The sequence below is a fragment of the Anguilla rostrata genome, chromosome 3 (assembly GCF_018555375.3).
Source record: "Anguilla rostrata isolate EN2019 chromosome 3, ASM1855537v3, whole genome shotgun sequence".
Taxonomy (NCBI): domain Eukaryota; kingdom Metazoa; phylum Chordata; class Actinopteri; order Anguilliformes; family Anguillidae; genus Anguilla; species Anguilla rostrata.
In genome coordinates this window covers 3,641,385-3,664,561 of record NC_057935.1, presented here as the reverse complement: position 1 = coordinate 3,664,561, position 23,177 = coordinate 3,641,385, and the positions used below count along the sequence as shown (strand labels likewise).

At 48.4% G+C, this 23,177-nt stretch overlaps 1 protein-coding gene across 1 annotated transcript in view; it reads left to right on the top strand.

Moving 5' to 3' along the window:
- The window catches only part of pdgfrb (platelet-derived growth factor receptor, beta polypeptide), a 36,761-nt gene that overhangs the window by 5,552 nt on the left and 8,032 nt on the right, over window positions 1-23,177 (top strand). The window contains exons 2-19 of the mRNA XM_064325485.1: window positions 9,955-10,035; window positions 10,587-10,862; window positions 11,584-11,841; window positions 12,255-12,385; window positions 13,062-13,227; window positions 14,280-14,463; window positions 14,866-14,981; window positions 15,270-15,393; window positions 15,751-15,962; window positions 16,604-16,698; window positions 17,050-17,182; window positions 17,532-17,636; window positions 18,343-18,453; window positions 19,030-19,183; window positions 19,521-19,684; window positions 21,666-21,784; window positions 22,198-22,320; window positions 22,889-23,000. Coding sequence (XP_064181555.1) covers window positions 9,984-10,035; window positions 10,587-10,862; window positions 11,584-11,841; window positions 12,255-12,385; window positions 13,062-13,227; window positions 14,280-14,463; window positions 14,866-14,981; window positions 15,270-15,393; window positions 15,751-15,962; window positions 16,604-16,698; window positions 17,050-17,182; window positions 17,532-17,636; window positions 18,343-18,453; window positions 19,030-19,183; window positions 19,521-19,684; window positions 21,666-21,784; window positions 22,198-22,320; window positions 22,889-23,000 — 2,635 coding nt within the window. The 5' untranslated portion in view covers window positions 9,955-9,983. The remainder of the gene's footprint in view (window positions 1-9,954; window positions 10,036-10,586; window positions 10,863-11,583; window positions 11,842-12,254; window positions 12,386-13,061; window positions 13,228-14,279; window positions 14,464-14,865; window positions 14,982-15,269; window positions 15,394-15,750; window positions 15,963-16,603; window positions 16,699-17,049; window positions 17,183-17,531; window positions 17,637-18,342; window positions 18,454-19,029; window positions 19,184-19,520; window positions 19,685-21,665; window positions 21,785-22,197; window positions 22,321-22,888; window positions 23,001-23,177) is intronic.

The following is a 23,177-nucleotide window of genomic DNA, read 5'->3' as shown; positions in this document are numbered from 1 at the left end:
TGGTGCAATAGAAACAAACCATAACCCACACAGCTCGCTAAACAAGCCTGTGAGAACCTTCCGACGGAGATGAGCCCCAACAGCGTCTGAGCAACAACAAATATTTACCCCACACAACGACCGTCCCAAACCCTTGAATGACAAGCCCCCTGTCCCTGGAGCGCGTCTCAAACGCAAGCCTGATTTACGCATCTCTTTGAGGGCACAGCATTCCCAAAAAACAGCATTTAAAAAACACGGCCGTTTTGTTTGCCAGGATTATACAAGTTTCCTTTTCTCGAGAGCCCGGCGGCATCAGGGGTGGCATTGCAAAGGTCAGCGTTTGTCTTCACATCGCTGACCCAAGCGTGACGTTGGACGTCCTGGTGCACGCAGGATCTGCACTAAACGGTTGTTGTTAAACGACCTGAAAGCTATCGGTGACGACTGCTGGCGGTCCCAGACTCTCAGAACCAGACCTGAACCCCCCACATCCCGTCCTCCATTGCCTGTCCCGAAACAGAACACCCCCACAAACGCGCAGGGGTGTCTGCCAAAAGCTTTGTGACCACCCCCCACCCCTCCTCTGCCAGTCCACCACAAGAATGAGAATCGGCCCGGTTGCCGAGAGTAACGACGCCGGTCCATCCAGGGTTTGGCGGAGTTCCGTCTGGAACGCCGCGGCCTGGAAAAGCTCCAGGAATTCCGAGCACGTTAACTCCGCTTCCAGCCTCCCCTTCCCGGGCTGCGCTGTGCTGGCGGGACGTCCGCGCATTCCGGGCCGTTCGGGCACCGGGGACGCCGGAGAGACACCCCCCCCCGCCCACAAAACAGGCATCCGTCTTTTTCCTTTCTTTTCCACGGCCGAACCTATTCATCCCCGACCGAGAAGCGCGGAGGACAGCATCGCTCTCCGTTTAGCGTTCGTTTCGTTCGATTCGATTTCCCGGCTGATTGTCCGCAGCGCGGCTTTGTTTACGGAATCGGTCGAACGCCGATGTGGTGTGTGGGTTCGCAGTCGCAGCAGTGACCTCGCGCTGAGTTTTTTGGGCCAGATTTCTAAATATTATTACGTGCTAGCCTGCCACTTGGATAAGGGAGCAGGGGAGCGGTCCAGCACTGCACATCTCATACTGACTCATCCCGGACGTAGTAATCCCGATAAATAATCGGAAAAGGCCTCAGACTCATTGAAGGACCGCAGCCTGGGACTCTGACCGTCTGCTTTCTGGCATCGGCAGAGCCACAGGATATTACCCGCACACGTTTGTTTTTACTGCCGCAACATGAAAGCTGCGGCAGCTTAGGGTTTTGGGACTTGTTATTTGGGCCTTGGCTTTCAATATGAAGAGGACTTTTTCAGTGTGACTGGGGGGAGGGTGGGGGGGGGGGGGTCATGCTTAGGGGTGAAGAGGCTGTTTTTATCACCAGTGCCTCATCTGTGTGAAATTTACTCTGAGAGAGTAGATCTTACTTTAAAGGAGTGCATTTGATCCTCTTAGACTTGATCCCTATAAAAACTCTGTAGGAAATAACATTTTCAGTTCCCTACAGACACAGACACACACACGCACACACAGATGATAAACACATGGAGATGATACACAAACACACACACACATAGATGATAAACACATACAGATGACACACAAACACACACACACATACACAGACGACACACAAACACACACGTGGGTTATGCGGACATTTTGTCTTGGGGATTACAGCGTGTCCCCTCTGAAAAGATAACAAAAACACACAGGTTTATTTTAACTGGTCTAGTCGTCCGCACGTTTCCCACAGTCCGCTTAAAGGCCCAGCGCTGGGTGGACGGCTTCCAAGAAAAATTCAGCGCTTATCTGTAAACACTCTGCACAAAAAGAGAGAGAGAGAAGGAGGGGGTGGCGTGGTGGGGGGGGGGGGGGGGGGGGGGGGGGGAGGGAGTTATACATAGGTGGAGTTTATGTTGTGAAGCCCAGAATTGCTGCTAAAGTGGGCTACTCTTTAATTTTGGCCAAAGGTTAAATTATCTGTGACCTTTTTCTTTTCATTTGTAATAAAACAGGGGAAATGAATGGTGTTTTGAAGTGCACCGGTTTTTAATAGTCATAAAGCAAAATTTCCACCTGGCCGCTCTGGAAAAGAACTCAGATGTGCTGCTGTATATTTAACCAAGAAGACAAGTTTGTTTAAAGCCATCTCAATAATTTTTTTTTTTAAACGACACGCAGCAATATTGCACATACTGCATTGTGTTGGGTTACGCTGAGCTGCTGAGTTTCCTTAGTTGGGTTGAACCAATCAGCATCATGCTTTCTACATTGCATTGCCTTGTGTAGCATCAGAATGCCATGTGCTGTGTTTGATTGAGTCCGCATTGACTGATTGGCAGTGTGTGGATTTTTGTTGCATTGTGGCACATTGAGATACCTTGAGACGAGTTCAGCTGACGTATATAGTTTTGTGTTGAGTTGTGTTTTGTTATGTCGAGTTTTATTCAGTCGTGTTGAACTCAGATGGGTAATCACGTTGTGTTGCGTTAAATTCAGCTGAATGAATTGAGTTATTTATGTTGATGTGTTGAGTTGAGTGTTGATTGTGTTGATGTGTTAGTTGTTGATTTATTAGTGTGAGTGTTGTGAGCTGAGTGTGTGTTTGTTGGTCTTGGTTGTAGTTATTGAGTTGTGTGAGTTGCTGATTGTGTTGTGTGTGATTGTGTTGAGTTGTGTTGTACTGTGTTGAGTTTTGCTGAGTTGTGTAGAGCTCAGATGGGGTAAGCATGTGTTGTCCAGCTCCAGAGTCTAGCTGACTGGACTGAGTTAGGGTTAGGGTTGTGTTACATCTTGCAGTGGGGCTGTTTTCGCTCGCTGCGTTGTGTAGCTTTGGACTCTGCTCTCTGGTGGGCGGCCGAATTTGGCCCCGTCCCGTCGTGCTCTCACACCCACACACGGCCTGAGTCCCAGAACAGGAAGACGAGGCTCTCCAGTGCTGGAGCGGGACTACAGATGTGCCACGCTCTCTCTCTCTCTCTCTCTCTCTCTCTCTCCGCGCTCTGACGCTTTACAGTCTTTATTCTCCCTCACAACCCCCCACCCCCCACCCCACGCCGTCCCCCCCCCCCCCCGCGGGACGTGCCTGAAAGGAGCGGACGCCCGAGCCCCAGCTTGGTCATCGGAGGCTGGGAAACGGCTCCCACCTCGTCCTCCGCCGCGCTGCCAGATGTTGCAGTGCAAACAATGCGCGGGGTGAATATGTGCGTGTACATACTCCCCCCCCCCGACCCCCACAGAGGGATCGGATCAAATGATTCCTCCCGGGCCGGTGTTTCATGTCAGCCAGCGACGCTCGGAGCGACTCGGAACGTCGGGAACGTCGGGAAGGGTCAGCCCCCCACCCCCCCAACCAATGGCAGCCTGTTCCCAGGCCAGCCCTGGGAAAGCTTGCACCTCCGTACAGCGCATCCGCTGAGTTTGTGTACATTCACATCCCTAATGGGCCTACGAGGGTCGACCGGGACGTTTACAAAGACTTCATCAGGGTTTTGTGTGTGTTGAGTCGTACCCCATCTTGTCTTTCATCTTCAGTCAGAGACAGACTTACTGAATTTTCATGAAAAAAATTTACCGACTGACTAAAGTATATTGGCCCATTCAAATAATAAAATTTGAGAAGATTATTATTATTATTATTAATTCTTTGATTATATGCACCAGTATAACATACTGGATGAAAAAGTTCAGGGAGGTCATGACGTCACAAAACATCCACAGAACATTCTAGAAGTCAGACTCCCAACTCGACCTGCATCAACAGCCCAAAAATATCCAGAACGTCGAACAAAAATAGCTCGCACGGCGTCTACCGCTATCGGTGTTTCACATACAATTGCGCAAAAACAAGCCACAAAATTACAGAGTTAAGTTCTGTTTTTTTTTTTTTCCTTGAGCTTTCAGACGACAACGCCCCCGCATCTTTTTGACTCACGCCACCCTGTGCTTGAGTTCAGCGCTCGGGTCGCAGTCTGTGTTATGACTGGACGGTGACATGTATTTCTGTCCGGCTCCCAGCTCTGCTGCCATCCATCCATTGCTTTTCATCGTCATGTGTGTTGAATCGAGCTGGCACGGCTCAAACTGCAGCCGGGCACGGCACCAGCTCCCTCTGGCAGAGATCTCGAGGGGGTGGGGGGGGGGGGGGGTTGTGGGGGGGGTAACACAGCAGAGGGCAAGTCATGACTCGCCAACACCCTCAGCCAGTTAACAGGTTTTTCTAAAGGCTCGATTTTGCACACTCGAGCCATGCTTTGAATTTCGATTTGAGGAGCAGCTTGGCTCGATTTTTCTTTTTCCTTTGTTTTTTTTTTTTTCCTGTGCAAAGGTCGACATTGCTCCGAAGAGAATTGGCTTTCCCGATCCCGAAGTATTAATAAACCACTATATTTTAGGATCATATTTGAGATAATTTGAATTAAAATGTTCACTGGATAACTGCTGCTTCGCAGGCTGGGAGGATTCCACTGCCGTTGAGACGTCCAGTATTTCCAACGTGTGGCCTCCTTTGGCCAACACTGGGCCACCCCAGTCTTAGTCTCTCACAGTAAGTCTGCCCATCTCTCCCTGTCTTCAAGGGGCAATTTCCCCTCGAAAAGCCCTCCTTTTAAAGCGGACATTCTGTCAGCGCTAATTTCCCCCCTCGCGCTACTTAAACACCACGTTTCCAGTCTCTTTCCTGCGCCGGACATTTTAAGTACAATAATAACACGGCCGTGCCTTTGCTCCAATGTCTCATTTTCACATTTTTCACTCTCCGGGCCTACGTGAATGATCACTGGCCCGCTGCAGTGTTTCTTAATCTGCGGGTCGGGACCCCAAAACGGGTCGTGGGAGTGTGTGAGGTGGGTCCCGGAATGAGTCTGTAATCCACTTTTGTTGTGCTAGTGCGTGTATATTTATGCACTAAATTCGGGTGCTAAATTTCTAAATCAGGACCCGATATCAAAAGTATTTCTGATTCGTTAAACAGCTTAGAGCCGGCGGACTAACGGGACCCTTCTATTGGACAGCTTTCTGAGCTTAGTCACGGTGTCGACGGGCTTTTTTCTCGCTCGCTGTGACCCGCGTGTGACGCTAACGTCGGTGCGCGGGGTTCACGAGCCCGGAGCGTGGCCTTCTGGGAAACGGTGACCGACCCCGGTGGCTGCGTTTCTCTGTCCCCCTCCCCACCAGCGTCTCCAGTGTATTCCCCCCCGTTCATGGGAAAGCTGCAGAGGTTAAAACTGGGGAATCCAAAATGTAAACCAACATGGTGAGGGGGTGGTGTGTGAATGAAGCACAAAAATCAGTGCGTTTGGGGGCCTCAGAGGAGCGAAAGGGATGTAGGGGTCGGGGGGGGCGGGGGCGGGGGCGTGCGCCGCAAGTCCGTTTATTTAGCTGTCCCTCGCCAGAAAGCGATCAGGCGTGGGAGGAGATGCAGGAGCTATTTTCTTGGCAGCGTTGGAGAGAAGAGCGAGAGGACGTCGTTGCCCCGAGCTGTCCAGTTACGGGGGGATACGAACCCAGCACACGCCGTAAACAGTTTCCTCACATTCCCTCACATGGGGCGACTCCAACGTTAGCGCAGTTAGCGCTGAAAGCACACGTGTGAATGTGCACAGCTGATCATTATCGAAGGTGGGAAGTCCAGGGGGTCAGAAAGCAAAAAAAGTCCGGCAGTGCGTTGTTGTCCGAACCATGAACTCCAGCCAAGCTGATTTCACTAATTAGTTCTTTCCTCCAGGCTGAGGAATTGTGGTAATTAGCAAATCCAGGCAACTGGAACAAAACACTAGGAGGAGGAGGACTTTTACTCTCTGAACCTGGATTTTTCCACCTCTGATTATGATTATGGCTGTCAGGTGGACGCCGACGCTGGAGTCAGGGGTCATGTTTTTAGAGAGGGGTGGGGGCACAGGGGTGGGGGTGGGGGGGGGGGATCGGGGGTTCGGGGGCTTGTTTGAGGCACATCCAAAGATCCCTCTTCAGCGCCTCACTGAAGGGACGGGTGTAAAAGCATCTGGTCAGCGGTTGTTTCCCTGTAGCGCGGTGGGCTGGGCAGGAGCGGCGTGCTCGTCTCTCGTAAGAGGTTTGCCGCCGCGTGCGTGTGTGTGTGTGCGTGTGTGTGTGTGTGTGTGTGTGTGTGTGTGTGTGTGTTTCTCCCTCCGCGGGAAAAAACTCCTCCGTCCGCCCGCCCGCTCGCCCTGGGCTCTATTCTTCCGCCGCTCATCCCCCCTCCCCCCCTCTCTCTTTCCCACCCTCGCTCACGCTCCCAGCCCAGCGTTTCGCCTTTAATTGATTCCAGACCCCTGCTGCCACCCCCTTCCCAACACACACCCACTGCCCTCTACCCCCGCCCCCCCAACCCCCCCCGCCCCCGTCCCCCACCCCTCACTCCGAGCAGGCCTTGCTGCATCTGTTCCCACAGCTTATGACACAGGAGTTACTCATGGAAGTATTATCTATCTCTATCTCTCCCCTTCTTTCTGTCTCTCTCTCTCTCTCTCTCTCTGTCCTCTTCTCTCTCTCTATTTCTACCTCTCCTGCCTTTTTTCTTTCTTTCTTTCTCCCTCCTTCTCTCTTTATTTTTCTCTCTCTCCCTCCTTCTACCTCGATCCCCTCCTCCTCCCTTTCTTTTTTCCTTCTCTATCTCTTGTCCCTTCTCTCTCTCTCTCTTGACCGTGGTGAGAAGGAACAGAACAATATGGCCTTTGACCGCAGAGGCTCCAGTCCACTGGACCGGGGGTGTAATTAATTTGGCAGTGGCTGAGACTCCGAGAGTGTCCGCTATGCGCAACTGTATAGCTTTTTATTTATTTTTTATTTGGGTGGGAAAAAAAAGGGGGGGGAGGGGGGGCATTGACGTTTCCAATGTCTCCTGGGGGTCCGTTGTTTCTCTTTGGATAAGCAGCCCCCCCATCAACCCATTCTCTCTTTTTCTTTTCCCTCTCTGTCTCTCTCATTCATTCAGCTTATCCATTCTGTTTTCTCCTTTTTTTCTTTTGCTCGTTTACCGTCAGTTGCCCTTAGTCAGCGTTCGTTTTATTGAAAGAGCTCGACTCGTTTTTTTTATGTTAATCGCCTTCTTCCCCCATTTTGGCTTCGCCTAGTGCTGCGTAACAACTTGTATTCTGAAGGGGAACGATTTGATTGGTCGGCTGATCGATCTGTCGGGTTGACACAACCTTGGTGTTACGCCAGCGTAACCCTAGCCAAATTTTGGCCGAAAACGAGGCGGGGAACTCCTGTTCCGCGGCGAAACTAACTCCCCTCCAGGGAACAGGCTGTCCACCTTGGACAGGCCATAAATGCACAAGGCTATTGGAATCCGACCACAGATCATGCTGTTGACCTACAGCTTAAAGAGAGAGGACGCAACAAACGTTCAGCCGGCAGCGTCGCAGCTGTGCTTGTGACAGGGAAAGCGCTCCAGCAGTCCGTAAATCAGATTTCTGTTAAAAAAAAACACGAAACTTTAAAAATTTATGTGCGTCGTCAAAACGGCATGAGGTGAATCGCAGAAACGCGATCTGATCCAAAAATGTAACGTGAGCGATATCTTTCTGGAACGCATTTCCTCTTGTTTCTCTCCCTATGAGAAACTCAAGCAGTTCCTTTGTCATTTCTCCTATAGGACTTGCCAGGACCATCTGGTAAGCTGCCAGTCAACAGCAGTACACATTTTTATGGGGATTAAGGTGAAGAGAAGGTCCTTACTGTAAAAAAAAAAGTGAAGTCACGGCACAGCTATTGTCATGTAAATCTCTTTATTATTCTCTCATTGATAATGAATGATCTTAGACATACACTGATCTTAAATGACTTCTAAATCCTATTAAGACCAAAAGGTCATAAGTTTTATGTTCAAGTAGTGTTGCGGTGACAATCTTCTTATATGGACAGAAGTTTTATTCTCAGTGTGACTTCCTGGTCAAATAAAGATTGTTGATGATGATGATGATGATGATGATGGACAACAGTCAGTCAATAGGAGAGTGTTCCCCACTAAGCTTGACCCCCCCATTTCTGGCTCTCACTCCTCCCTGAAAACAAGTTTAACAGCATCTCTCGGCAAACAACTGGGAAACAGCCCACAAAACAACACGGAAGGACACAAAAAAGCCACTGTGTTTTTTTTTTTTTGTTAGCAGTGTTTACCAGAACGCGCACTCTACAGCTGGAGCCCAGTTTTTGTTTGAGAGGGCGAGCTGTCGCCTGTTCCCGTACACTGTTTGCTGTCCCCCCCTCCCCCCACCCCCCACCCCCCTCCTCACTGTTATTGTAGTTTTTGTGGCTGGGAGGATGATCCAACCGAAAGTAACAGAATTCCTTTTCACCGTGAAGTGCTCTTTAAAAAAAAAAAAACGGGGGGGTGGTTGTTTTACTTCAGGTTTTTGTGTTTTTTTTTTACCGTCTTGCTTCTGACTTCAGAGGCTAAAAGGAAATAGAGATTCCGGGAAGTTAGGGCCAACATGTGGTCTTGTCTTTGGAAAATCCCTTTAAAAAATTCCAAGCGGAAATGATCGTACTTTTTTTTTTTTTTGCCCAGTCTCCTTAAAATTAATACTCTTTCCCTGCTTTAAGAAACAAAATCAGGGGCAAAGTGCAGTATTTGATATAAATCGCATGACAAGTAATCACTTGAATGGAGCCCCACGAGATTGCTGATTTGTTTATAACAGAACCTAAGATGACGGTCCTCGTCAGCCTCGCTGAAGAACTGGTCATGCTCACATGTCTGGAGACACAATGAGGGACAGATGCTGTGCGTCAGACAGGTCCAGCCAGAGGTCGTCCTACATTAACTGACGTCTTCGCTTTTCCGGAAACGTCCTGGCTCCCTGCATGAGTGGGGGGGGGGGGGAGTTAGAGATATTGAGGTCACTGGGACGGGTCCAGTCAGGCATCGGCCCAGCCGCTACGGCTGTCCTGTGCAATGTCATGGCTAATTAGTGGCCACAGTCACTATTTGTGTTATGTTTTATTTATTTTTTTGCTGGTGTTTCATATCTCAAATATTGGCCTGAAAACACTACTGTAGAAAGTCACCTATATATTTCTAAAGTCAATAAACTAAGCCAGACAGACAGTTGGTTGAATGATTTTCTGTGTGGGGGACTGCTGGGTAGCCTGTCCCGTTAAAGCACTGTTTCAGAGCGTGGGTGGGCCCCGTTATCCGGTGTTGGACTTGGTCAGCAGCCCGACAGGCTGATGACCGGGTGTTGTTGCTCACCAGCGAACCCTGCTGGTCAGTCAGGCCCCCGCGGTCCGCTCGCCAACGCAGCAGATGAAGTGCCTTCCTCAGTCCGAGGTCAGAGCGAGCTCGGCTGCGGTGTGAAAAGAAGCAGCTGCTGGATATCCCACGTTTTTTAGGAGGAGAGATATGTTCTTGGCTGCAGCAATGAGCTTTTTTTTTTTGGTGAAGACAATTAGGCAGAAAAGGGGTGGGTGGGGGAGCTGAACCAGTCACACATCTATCAAGGGCGTCCATCTTGTTGGCGTGCTAACTGGCGATGTTGCCGTTGCTATGCACTTACACAGTGAGGAATAGCTTAGATATGCTGAGGTAAAACACAAGCCGGATAGTTACTTAATGACACACAAGCAGAGCGGGACACGCCAAGAGACAGCTCAACGCTGTGAAATCCAAGTCTTCCACATTTCCCTTCCTGGTTCCAGAAAGGAGTTCTTTCTGATATTGAAGTTTCCTCGAGTGTAATCCTTCCGGAATGCCAGTTGTAACTTGCTGCAGTACCATTGAGAAGCTTGGTGCTTTGCTCATGGTGCCCAACTGAAATTTCACTCAGTGCTTCCACACACCAAATTCAGGAACAAGTCACACATGGTCATGGACTTCTACTTTCTGACCCCTGGACTTTCCCATATCTGATTGTGCGCTTCCTTGTGTTTAAATGCATTGTTGTATTTTTGCATTTTTCCACAGAATTTCCTCACACTTCGGATTGTTCTACCATGAAGAGAAGAAGCACAAGGGCGGCAGTGTCTCTGGCTGCCCTTTTTGCAGGTGAGAAACTAGCACAGAGGCTAATGTGAGCCTGACTCCCAATTTCATCCAATATCTTCAAGTACAGCAACTGAGTAGTAGTAATTGAGGCAGAGCTGGAAAGGTGAAACGTCATGATTCTGTGCAATCGAAACCATGCATCCCACGTAACACACGCACATATATGGTACAGCCCTATGTTTACAAGACGCATTTATCCAGGTGACTTACACAGTTTTACGCTCATTGCAAACAGTCCGGTTTTACAGATGCATATTTACGGAAAAAATTCAGGTTAAGTGATTTGTGCAGGGGTACAGCCCCAGTGCCCTGCATTGGGAATTGAACCTGCAACCTCTTAGTTTCTAAATTCCACTCCCTAACCATTATGCCGCATTGTCTCCCTCTCGTATCATAGACCAACACAAACTGCACTCCTTTCAAATACCTCATAGCACAATTCGTTCCCGTGTCAAATTTTCAAGATGGCTTCTGTCACACACAGAGCTGTTTTGTTGACAGACCGTACAGACACGTTACCTCTGCTGCTGCGGGCTCCTTTCCTCTTACAGCCCTTCAGCTCTGCGGGGGCGGCCGCGCCCTGGAGCTCTCGCCCGCCGACGACGTCGTGGTCCTGAGCGCGGGCGCCAGCTTCTCCGTCGACTGCCGGGGGCGGGGCGAGGTGACCTGGAGGCACGGCCTCCAGGACGCGACGGGGGTGCGGGTCACGCGCGGCCCCGCCCACAGCAACCTCGCGCTGGAGAACGCGACGTGGGCCCACACGGGGATGTACACCTGCGTCGACCCGGACGCGGGCGAGACCAGAAACGTCTCGGTGTTCGTCCCAGGTGAGGTCGACGCTGCTTGCACGCTCACGCTTGGCTCCATCAGACAGCTTGTCACATCCCGGCTGCAGGACGTGTCTTTCGTTTCACACCCTGGCGTAGATATGTTAACGTGTACATCATAGAATGGACACTTTAAATCGCATCTGATAGAAGGGATGTATTGGCCTGCATGTGTTAACATGGATTTGATTGCATGAATGTGTGATTATGTGCTAAAATGAATATGTGTGCATATGTGTTGGCATGGATACATTTATATGGTTGCAGTATTCCAGTGCTAGAAACTCAATGGCTGATATAAAAAGTTTTATATCACCTGCAAACTTAAGTTCTATTTGTAAGAAAATTGAATCCAGGGAAATAGCATCTGGACAAATGAATCACACATTTATCCACATGGTAATACCAATATTAAAATATAAATTGTAACGTGGTAATTAATACTCTATTAACAAATAATAAATACGTCACAATTAAAAGTGCTACAAATGTGCTACATTCATTACTAATAATTAACAAACACCAGATGTGATATAAAGAGTAATTGGATATCCAACATTATTAACATTAACATTAATGCTGCACTTCCAAACTGCTAAATGCACGTGACCTTGACATGCATTTTTTGAACGTCACTTTGGATAAAAGCGTCTGCTAACTAAATGTAATGTAACGCGATGTAATGCTGATTTCTCCCCTCCTACCCCCCCGTTCTGCCTAGACGACGAAGTCTGGTTCCTTCCCGTCGAGTACAACATTGTTACGCGGACCAGCCACCAAGCCACGGTGCCCTGCGTGGTGACTAACCCCCAGATAAAGGTCTCCCTGTACGAGATGACGGGCAACACGTCGCTGGACGGGGAGTACCATCCCCTAAAAGGGTTCACCGCCCACCTGGAGGACAAAATCTACTTCTGCAGGGGAGAGCTGGACGGCCAGCACAGTGACTCCGTCAACTTCTACGTTTTCACCATCCTGGGTAGGTCCTCCTCAGCACGTAGTCTGCCCATAGTGTTGTCCACTGAAAAAAAAAAAAAAAAAAAAACAGAATTTTTTGTCACGCCAATATATTTTGGGGTTTTCGCAAATTGAAAATGTTTTGGTTCATTTCAGTGAACCTAAAATATTTTCAATGGAGAAAACCCAAAAAAAAAACAAAAAACAAAAGGGGTTCAACAAATTGAACTCAAATTGTAGGTTCATTTTTTCGATGTTCCATCCCAATGCACATTTCAAGCTGCCCGGATTGAGTGTTACTGGAATCACACTGGGTCTGAGCCTAATTACACGAGATGGAAAACAGCCTGTTTCGACGTGGCCACGGCGACCTGGTTCCAGCATTTACGGAGTCTTCTCTCTCTCTTCCTCTCTTTTCTTTCTGTCTCGCCTCAGTCCCAGAGAACCTGGAGCCCCACGTCAACGCCTCGAAGACCGTGATGAAGCAGGGCGAGCCCCTGACGGTCCACTGCACCATTAAGGGCGTGGAGCTGGTCCTCTTCTCCTGGGAGTACCCACGCATGGAAGTGAGTGGGCTGCTCGGCTCTCGCCGCTCCCTGGAGCCCCGGCCCACGCGTCGAACGGTCTCCGCGGCGGCGTTAATCGCGTCAAGATGCTGGACCCGCCGCCTACGACTCCAGACCATTGTGAAAAACCCTGATGAAAATGTGGTCGTGATTATATTCGAAAAATTGAAAATGAAACCTCGGTGGAATGAGGTGGCTTTTTTTTTTGGCGGATGTCCTCTGCTCTCTCGCTTGCTGTACACACGAAAGCTGTCTGCAGTGGTGCTGCTGAGTGGCTCATCCCGTGAAGGCCCTGTGCATGGGTGGGCACCACGGTCCGGTATCTGTGAGGGCAGTGTGCATACATGAGCACAGTAAAACTGCCAGTGTTAATTCAGCTCTAGCAGAGTACATACAGGAGTCCAACAGGGATCAAATGCTCCTGTATCCCAGCAGTCTCTGGCTTTCTTAATACACTATAAAATATATCGGTTGGCATGGACCCGCTCCTTATCCATCTGTGTTTTAGGGGTGCACTTTCTTGGAACACATTTTTAGTATTCAATGTTTTTAATGCTTTTTTGAGCTCTTAATGTTTTCAGGGCTTGTCCGTTGTTGTGGGCATATTTACTGTTATGATGTTGTCGCTACTGTCATGGCGATAATAAAGACACTGACTAGATCTCGCTTCCTGCAGAGTCTGGAACTCGAACCCCTGACCGACGTGTTGTCCAGCACGAGCATGCGCTCGAGCCTCTTCATCCCCAGCGTCACCCTCGACAACTCCGGCTGGTACGTCTGCAACGTCAAAGAGGACATGCAGAACCAATACGCCTCGGACGCCATCCTCGTCACCGTCCTCGGTGAGTCTGACTGCGCGCACGGGGGCGTCCTAAAGGACTCTTTTCCAAAATCAAACGAAAGGTACCCAACGCTCTTCTGTAAAATAAACGAATAAAATCAACGTTGGTTTCAGTGTTTGAGGCCAATTCCAAATTTAATTCAGGCAATGAAATGCAAACCAAAAAAAGGCGACGATGAAGTGGTGTGGTAAAATATTGAGGTCTTCTTCAAGCATTTAAAGCTGAACTAAAAGCTGATTTAGCGGTAATTTCCAGCACTGTTCCTGGCTTTGGTAATCTTACGTCAAGGTTCCGCTGAGTCGTCAAATTTTTAAAAAGATTTACACACGCTCAGTGAAAGAGGCGCCTTTTTGGGAGTCGCTGACCGAAGTGGCTTTTTTTTTTCTTCTTTTCGTTGGGGGCGTTCGGGCACGTTTGTCAGCCACATCTGTGAACGCCGAGCTGATCTTAACGTGAGGTATCTCAAAAATCAGACTTCCCCTCTTATGAAAGCCCCCCCAGAGACAGAAGGGTACAATAGCGCCCCTTTCAGCTTGGCTGGGCGTGCGAGGTGATCCGTGTGACTGCCGCCCCCTGTTGCTCTTCCCTGGCAGAAATATAAACGAGGGGCCCCGGCCCAGGGCGGCAGAGCTAAATAGGAAGGCCTGTTATTATTCCCGGCTTTTTTTGACGGACACTGTAAACTGTGAACAGAATTTTTGAAAAAATGAGCCGCGTCTGGCAGCAATCTGGAGCTGCAGGGTTAGGGGCACTGGGTGCCAGATCAGGTGGTTGTGGGGTCGAAGCTCAAATAGGGAAGTAGTGCTGTTGCCTTCCACTTCCCTGGAACCATATCATTAAATCTGCCTATAATAATTTTATTAATAATAATAATAATAATAATAATAATAATAATAATAATAATAATAATAATACGAGGAGAATGCACTTTTAAACAGGTAATGGTTTAGAACATGATTTTGTTGCAATGAAACAGCTTGCCTGCTTGCCCCCCAAACTGGTACATAAGTGGTTTGTGTCAAATATTTTATGAGAAACCTCTGTCTCCCCAGAACGCGGCTTTGTGAATATCAGTTATGCCGGAAGAAGAAACATTTCAGCCCAGCTACACGAGAGCATTGAAATCAGGGTGCAGATCGAGGCCTACCCCAAGCCCACAATGCGCTGGACCATGGACCGCGGCGATCTCCATGGAGATACTATCTCCATAGAAACCAAACAAATTGATGAGACCAGGTAAGACCAAGAAAAACTACATTGTAAGTTATATAACATTATACTTCTTACCTTGCCCTGTGATGGACTGGCGACCTGTCCAGGGTGTAGTCCTGCCTCTCACCCAATGTATGCTGGGATCGGCTCCAGCACCCTCCACGACCCTGACCAGGAATAAGCGTGTTAGATAATGGATGGATAGATGGATGGATGTACTTCTTACCTGCACAGGGACAGCAGATTAAATTCCTCTTAGCAGTGAAGCGTTCGCTCTCCCCATTTTCAAATAAACAAATTAAATCTAAAACGGATAAACCAGGAAGTGGAAGCACATCAGAGTGTAGATTTGTGACTGGACGTATGTGGAGGTGGGTTGAGTGTATTGTGTGCTAAAAAAATAATTTGGTTTCTCCTGGTGTGCAGGTATGTCAGCACCTTGACTCTGATCAGAGTCAAGAAGGAACAGCGGGGTCTATACGCTATTACCGTCTCCAATGAGGATGCTGTCAAGAAGCTGACCTTTGACCTGAAGGTCAAAGGTGAGGAAATCATTCAATGGCACTATGGCACTGTTAGCAATGATTCAGCCATCCAGACAAGCATCTAGCAGTCCTCAACCTAGCAGTCTGAAATATGAACATTAGTGTTCACACAGATTCCTGACAGAACATTGTGTGTGTGTGTGTGTGTGTGCGTGTGTATGCATGTGTGTGAATGTTTGTACGTGTGTATGTGTGTACATCTGTCTACGTGCGTGTACGTGTGTGCCTGTGCATGTGTATGTGTGTGTGCATGTGTGCATATGCCTGTGTGTGTGTCCTCTGTAGTTCCCCCACAGATTGTGAACTTGTCCGATCACCCGCTGGCTGACAGGCGGCACAGTGTGATTTGTGTGGCAGAGGGGGTGCCTCCCCCACGGATCCAGTGGTTCAGCTGTGACAGCAGGCAGAAGTAAGCCGGCCTGATCTATTACTCCCCTCCACCACCGGAGGGCAGTGGTGCAACTTTAAAAAAACACTAAATCAAGACATTTTTAGGGAGTCAGCAAGCCGTTATGAACTGCAACATAGACTCATTTTGTCCAAACAGAAAAGTGCCTCAGTTTCAAAATGAGCCTGCGTTTGTAAATGTACACATGTACACACCGTCTTGTATGACAATACTTCTTTATGATCTATTTATCATCTGCCATTTAATGTTGTTGTTTATATATCACACGTTGACCTGTTCTAAAGGGCTTTGAAATAGGTGATATGTAAATAAAAGTTTATTTTTGTGATTTATGTTCGGTTTTTTTTACCTTTCCAGGTGCAGCAACGGGACCATGCCCTGGCAGCCGCTGGTGGCAGAGCCCGAGAGCGTCGACATCCAGACGAACGTCAGCTACGACGACGTCCTGAAGATCAGCCAGGCACGGAGCGTGGTGACCTTCCAGGGCCTGCAGAGGGTCATCTCCGTCCGCTGCCAGGCCACCAACAAGAGGGGGCAGAGAGAGAGGGACATCAAGCTGGTCTCACACAGTACGTAAGAAAAAATAATTTTTAAAAAACTGTGAGAGAACGCACATAGTCTGACCTCAGTTTAATCAGGAAGCTCAACCGGGGAACTCAGTTTCCCTCCGCAGTGATGATGCTCCTTGGTGTTTTGAGCCGTCAACATTGACTTCCCGGCAGCTACTACCACTGAGACACACCCTGCCCCTCAAAGAGTATGGTCCAATCACTGCAAACCCCACATGCATTCAAACTTTTCTTTTGTCTCCTTCTCTAACCGCCACCTTTCTGCTAGCCCTCAGTGCTTGGTGGTACGTAGCCAGACTTAGCCTCACTCGGCTAACATAAAATTGCAAAGATAAGAATCAGAAACATAGGGTGGTATAGCTGCTGCTTTTAAAACGCAAGACTCAACCCGTCATCCAATTTAAGAGGTTGTTAAAACTGTGTGAGCGCTGCAACCACAAGAAAGCCACTTCCATTCACTGGGCTGCCCCACCCCCTGTAAAATCTATAGATGCACAGGGTGTGGTGCTGTGGTGGTTATAGTGCATTTTTACAACTGTTTCACAGTGAGGTAGTGCTGTGACATCAGAGTGGTTTTCGTGGCTGGCTGATATAGCACATTTTTATGGCCGTCACAGTCGATGGACTCTTTTTTCCCACAGTGCTGTTCTCCCAGGTGGCTGTGCTGGCGGCCATTTTGTCCCTGGTGGTTTTAGCTGTGATTTTCACCATCATTCTCATCGCCCTCTGGAGGAAGGTGAGTCTGAGTCTGCGTCTGTGTCCGTCCGTCTGTCACTGAGTCAGTACTCTGCGCTGTCTGTTGCTGAGTCAGTTGCCTGTGCGGTCTGTCTCTGTGTCAGTAGCCTCTGCTGTCTGTCCCCGTGTCAGTATCCTATGTTGACTGTCACTATGTCTGTATCCTGTGCTGTCTGTTGCAGTGTTAGTAGCCTGTGCTGAGTGCCTCTGCTGAGGGATCGAGACTAAATTGTTCTAAGAAGAGCTAGGAAAGGGCTGAAGCTCTCTGATACGTGTCCATCGCGTTTCACATGATTAAAAAATGGGACTGAGTAAAATGGCCTCCTCCACATCGCTCCCACGTCTGTTTCAGAAACCCCGCTATGAGATCAGGTGGAAGGTGATCGAGTCTGTCAGTTCTGACGGACATGAGTACATCTACGTGGACCCCATCCACCTGCCCTACGACTCTGCCTGGGAGGTGCCCCGGGACAGCCTTATCCTTGGTGAGGGGGGGGGGGGGTTCATTACATTTATGCATCTATTCAGAAGGACATTGCTTTTATGTAATGTTCTTAATATAAAGCGCATTTATATTGCTGGCATGTTTGCTGAAGGAATTCATGTTAAGTTCCTTAGTGAAGGACACAATAGCAGTGCCCCACCTGGGAATCGAACCTGCAACCCTGGAACTGCAAGCCGAGTTCCCTTTAGCGGTTACACAGCACTGCCATCTGGAGTGCTCCTGAAAAAAAACTCTGGGGCATTTAATTTACCACTTTAAGAAAAGTGTGAGCGGGGTTTTTTTTTTTTTTATATAAAACCCGAAACATGCCCCCTCTTTTTGTGTTCCAGGTCGCACGCTGGGGTCGGGGGCGTTCGGCCGCGTCGTGGAGGCCACCGCCTACGGCCTCGGCCACTCGCAGTCCACCACCAAAGTCGCCGTCAAAATGCTAAAATGTACATGCCCGTGCCGCCATCTTCAGTTTCTAACATAGAGGAACGCCAGCCACAGGCTACAGAGCAGGGGTGTCCGATCTTATCAGAACAGGGCGGATGCGGGTGCTAAGACACCTGATTCTATTAATCAATGTCTTGATTGAAGACCACGATTAATTAGTTGAATCAGGTGATGTAATGCTGGGTTAAAACGAAAACCCTACACCCACAGTGACACCTGCTTTAGACAATGCTGACTGTGCTTCATGGTTTGTAGTTCATTGTTCAATATAAGTAATGATAAGTATTAATAAGGTACTGTCCCTGCATTATATTCTCATCTCAATATTGCAGACTGTAACGCATCTACTAGTATTTATTAATGCTGAATACATATTGGCGATGTATGTTTCCATTCTTCAGTGATGTACTAGGCAGTCATTAATAATGTATTAAGCATTTATAACTGCATTATATACTAATGCAGGGGTAGGCAATTCCGTTGCTGCAGTCACTAATTACACTGGCCAAATTGGCTAATTAGCTGCCTTGAATCTGGTTTGCCCAATCACAGAGCTGCCTCAACCCCTTATAAGGTGAAAGATCACAAAAATGTGTTTAGAATGTTCTTTCCTGAACACTCTAATGCTGATGTAACAATCACTGCTGGTAACTGAGTTCTAGAACACTGACTAAAGCTCTCTCTTGTTTTATTGCGCAATCACAGCCACAGCGAGGAGGAGCGAAACCCAGGCTCTGATGTCAGAGCTGAAGATAATGAGTCACCTGGGCCCCCACCTGAACATCGTCAACCTGCTGGGCGCCTGCACAAAACAAGGTGGGGGGGTCAGAGGTCAGGACGGCCGAACGGCCCGGGGGAGTGGGGCGGGCGGGGTGGGGGGGTGGTGGGGGATCAAGGATGACCTGAGACAAGGTCCCTCAGCTGGGTGCAACTTTCCCCAAATTTACCAGATATACTGTATACCGAATGACTATTGGTTAGAATCACAGTTGGGATTTTCTGAAGCAAGGCAAGTTTGTTAAAAGCTAAAATAGGGTTAAAGTTCACACCTTCCTGTACCTCAACACTAGTTTAAAAAAAGAATAAACTTGGGATGATTTGCTGACTCTAAGTTCCTTATGTAAGAAAAGCAACTGTAAAAATAGTCTGCATATGTGAACTTTGTGTTTATTGCACATTTATCTGTGAGTTTCATACCAGGAAATCTGTTACTCAGACATAATAATATCAGAATGAAACATCAGAATGAAATAATGAAGATAATATCTTAAAAATCAGGGTAAAATACTTGCAGAACAAAATAACTAGATAGAGATAGTATGTAACTAATATGTGAAAAAATGTAGTTTGTAAAGATTTCTCACTTCGTTCTTTGTCCCTCTGCTGGGTCAGGCCCGATCTACCTGGTAACGGAATACTGTCGCTATGGAGACCTGGTGGACTACCTGCACCGGAACAAGCACACCTTCCTGCAGCACTACGCGGACAAGAGCCGCCGGGACGCGATCATGTGCTCCAACGGCGTGGCCGACGGCCAATCGAAAGGGTGAGTGGCGGCGGCGGCAGCAGCATCGCACACGTCACGTTCGCGGAAACCCGACGCGTGGTGGGGTTCTGGGGCATAGTCTCTGGAGGGTGGTGGGGGGGGGTTTCTGGGGTATGGTCTTTGGGGGATGGGGGAGAGGGGGTGGTTCTGGGGCATGGTCTTTGGGGGGTGGGGGAGGGGGAGGGTGGTTCTGGGGCATGGTCTTTGGGGGGTGGAGTTCTTGGGCACGGTCATTGGGGGGTGGGGAGAGGGGGTTTGTGACAGACTCGGAGAAGGCCGTCTGTCTCCAGCCACGATCAGCAGCAGGCGACGCCGCCGTGTCCTTTTCCCGCCGCAGGTACGTGTCGTTCGCCGGCGGCTGTGACGGGAACTACATGGACATGAGCAAGGAGGACAGCGCGCAGTACATGGCCATGAAGGAGCTCAGCGACATCAAGTACGCCGACATCCAGCCGTCCGTCTACGAGACGCCCTACCACCAGGACCTGTACGGCGGACAGGGTGAGGGACGCCGGCGCCAAATCCCTATGCCCCCCCCCCTCCCTCCCTCCCTCCCTCCCTCCCTCTCAGGTCCTGTACATCGGTCAGGGTAAGCGACCGCGACGCCAAATCCCTACGCCCCCCCCCCCCCACCCCCCCCAACCCCCTCCTCCCTCCCTCCCTCTCTGGACCTGTACGTCGGTCAGGGTAAGCGACCGCGACGCCAAATCCCTACGCCCCCCCCCACCCCCCCCCCCCCCTCCCTGCCTCCCTGCCCTGCACCTCTTCCTGGAATGAAAACACACGGCGGTTACGGCGATGGAACACCGCGCAGAAATAGCGGTGCGCTCGGAGCCCGTGTGTTTAAGTTCCGGAACACTTGGCTTGCGGCGCGGGACGGCGCTGCCGTGGCGACAGCTGGCGAGCACATGGGACGGAGTCGCCGCGTGTTTACACAGACAGACAGACAGACAGACGGGGAGCAGGAAAGGAGAAGCCTGACCAGCTCTTTTTTTTCCGATTTGTGACACGCAAACTCCCAGAATTCCACAGCAGCCCGCCACGTGCCCTAAACCAGACTCACGGACCCGTTAAGACAGCAAATGCGAGTGGAGCTTGCAGTAACACATACATGATAGTAATCTATTATATGATATTAATATCAGTGGAAAATGACCTAATATTCAGGATTTGAGTCATGCAATCTAATTATCATGACTTTATGCCAAAGGTCTTGTGACATTATGTGCTTTTCACATGACCAGCCAGGAACACATACAGTATACTGAAATTTCTCTGACGGAAAAGATTTAATATATGTAATGTACATTCATATTAGAGACTGCATGTCAAATAAATTTACGGCTGAACTGCTTTTTTCCACCCAGCCTTTTTAAGGTGTCAGATCACAAATATGTGATTAGAATGTTCTTGACTGAACATTCTAATGCTGATGTCACAATCGTTACTGGCGACTGAATGCAGTGGAGTTCTAGAACATGAACTTTGAAAAAAAAACATTCTAAAGAACGTACTCTTCAAAGGGTTAAAGGACACCTAGCCATGATCTCTGAAAACAAACAAGCACGAGGGAAGTTTAGCAGTTCATAAGTTCTTCAAACCCTTGTAACACTTATGACTGTCATGTTCCTGATTTTGAGCATTTGTATTTTAGGTTGCATGTGAAATAATTTGATCAGAAAATACACTGAGGTAAAAATACTGTTATATTTTTTTGAACAATATTCATGATATTGAATATGGATATGAATATTCAAATTATCTAACCCTACCTCCCCCCTCCCTCCCGCAAAAAAATATGATATGAAACTACAGTTGTTTCTATTTTTATAACGACTCATCATAAAGACATTTAGGGTCACTCATGCATTTGAGTAGGATATTAAAGAGTAAGGGCCATCATTACACAATCAACTGACTCAGACAAACTTCCTACCTTTATATTTCAAATGTAGAAACTTTTGAAAAATTAAAATTTCTTGCCTAATGGCAGCCATGTTTTCATGCAACTACATGCAATTCCTACCTTTCACAAAAGTTCTTCTGAGTGCAATGTATCATAATGACAGATACACTGACTGCAGATACAGACAAGGGATCATTAGAAAATCCAATGGCATGTTTGGATAAGAATCTATATGTGCAAGGAAGTTCACACTGACAGACTCAGTGCCTAAGGGACTCTCTTTCTCTCACTTAAGGTACGTCCTCAGTCTGATCGGCAGTGATAACAACAAGCGGATCCTGCAGTCATCCACAAAGCAGGATTACCGAGTTAGCCGGATAACTGCGCTGAGTAAAACCTGGAACAGCTCCTTTTTTACTTCAGTCCATGTTCCAGATTTGAGAGGGCTCCGGGTTTTACTCATCAGCAGTTATCCAGCTAATTCAGGAATCCTGCTTCATGATACAGGGCCCAGAACCTTAAAGATTTAGCTTTACTCAAGGCAAAGATTTTTTACCTGTGCGATGACCTTTACAGGTGAGGACCGGTCAGAGACTGCCCTCGTCATCAGTGACTCCCCGCTCCTCAGCTACTCGGACCTGGTGGGCTTCAGTTATCAAGTGGCCAAGGGGATGGAGTTCCTGGCATCCAAAAACGTGGGTGACAAGGACAAAACAAAGAGTCATTATGATTTGGGGGGGCTTTCATAATGGAGATTTAGGTGTTTTTTCCATAAACAGCACCTGGAGCTCTTAAACCTTGAAGCTGTGAGGTCACAAGCATGTGATTAGAATTATCTTAACTGAACATTCAAATGCTGATGTCACAATCACTACTAATGACTTACTAACACTGACTTGGAATTTTAAAAAAACAACCTACTCTTCAAAGGGTTAAAGGAAGCCTCCACTGTATATATATATATATATATATATATATAAGGCAGCCAGAATATTCAATAAATCAGAATATTATCTGTGATCAGAAACAAATAATAAACGTGGGTGGGGAAGATCCACCATTCCGGCTGAATCCGTTCCACAAGCTCCTCCTTCCTTTCCTTCCGCAGTGCGTTCATCGCGACCTGGCGGCGAGGAACGTGCTGATCTGCGAGGGGAAGCTGGTGAAGATCTGCGATTTCGGCCTGGCCAGAGACATCATGCACGACTCCAACTACATCTCCAAGGGCAACGTGAGTGGGCCGAACATCACTTGCAGTCAGAAGGGTTCTCAGGCTCCTCGAAAATCACTGAGAACATCTGCATCATAAAGAGTCAGAGAGAGTGGTACAATAACCCAATCCCCCAGAGTACCTCCATCCACCCCCCCCTCCCCCCCTTCCCCACCCCCTTAGAGTACTTGCACCCCCCAACCCCCTTGCACATGCCTGGTCTAAATCATAGTAAACATAACACTGATTTGAACGTGAACGTGAAAGACGGAGTGTAGCACAGTGGGTAGGGAACTAGACTTGTAACCGAAAGGTCGCAGGTTCGATTCCCGGGTAGGACACTGCCGTTGTACCCTTGAGCAAGGTACTTAACCGAAATTGCTTCAGTATATATCCAGCTGTATAAATGGATGCAATGTATAAATGCTATGTAAAAGTTGTGTAAGTCGCTCTGCATAAGAGCGTCTGCTAAATGCCTGTAATGTAATGTAATGAATACTATGCTTTGCATGAATGTAAAGGACATTGTTCTCTACGATTTTTATTGCTGCAATCATTGCCATTCCTGCCCCTGTTTTAAAACCCACAGACCTTCCTACCCCTGAAGTGGATGGCCCCAGAGAGCATTTTCCACAACCTGTACACCACCCTGAGTGATGTCTGGTCCTTCGGGGTCCTGCTATGGGAGATCTTCACCCTGGGCAAGTGCTGCTTCTGCCTCCTGTCAATGCAAATGCAGTCAAACAGAGTTTGTTCATTTATTCTTCATTCGTGGATTAGTCTTCAGGGGTTTTTAACCTTTTCTGATCTTGGGCCCCCTCCCCAGGCTCAAAGGCATCCAGGCAACCCTTACCATAACTGCAAAAGGGTTATATTTT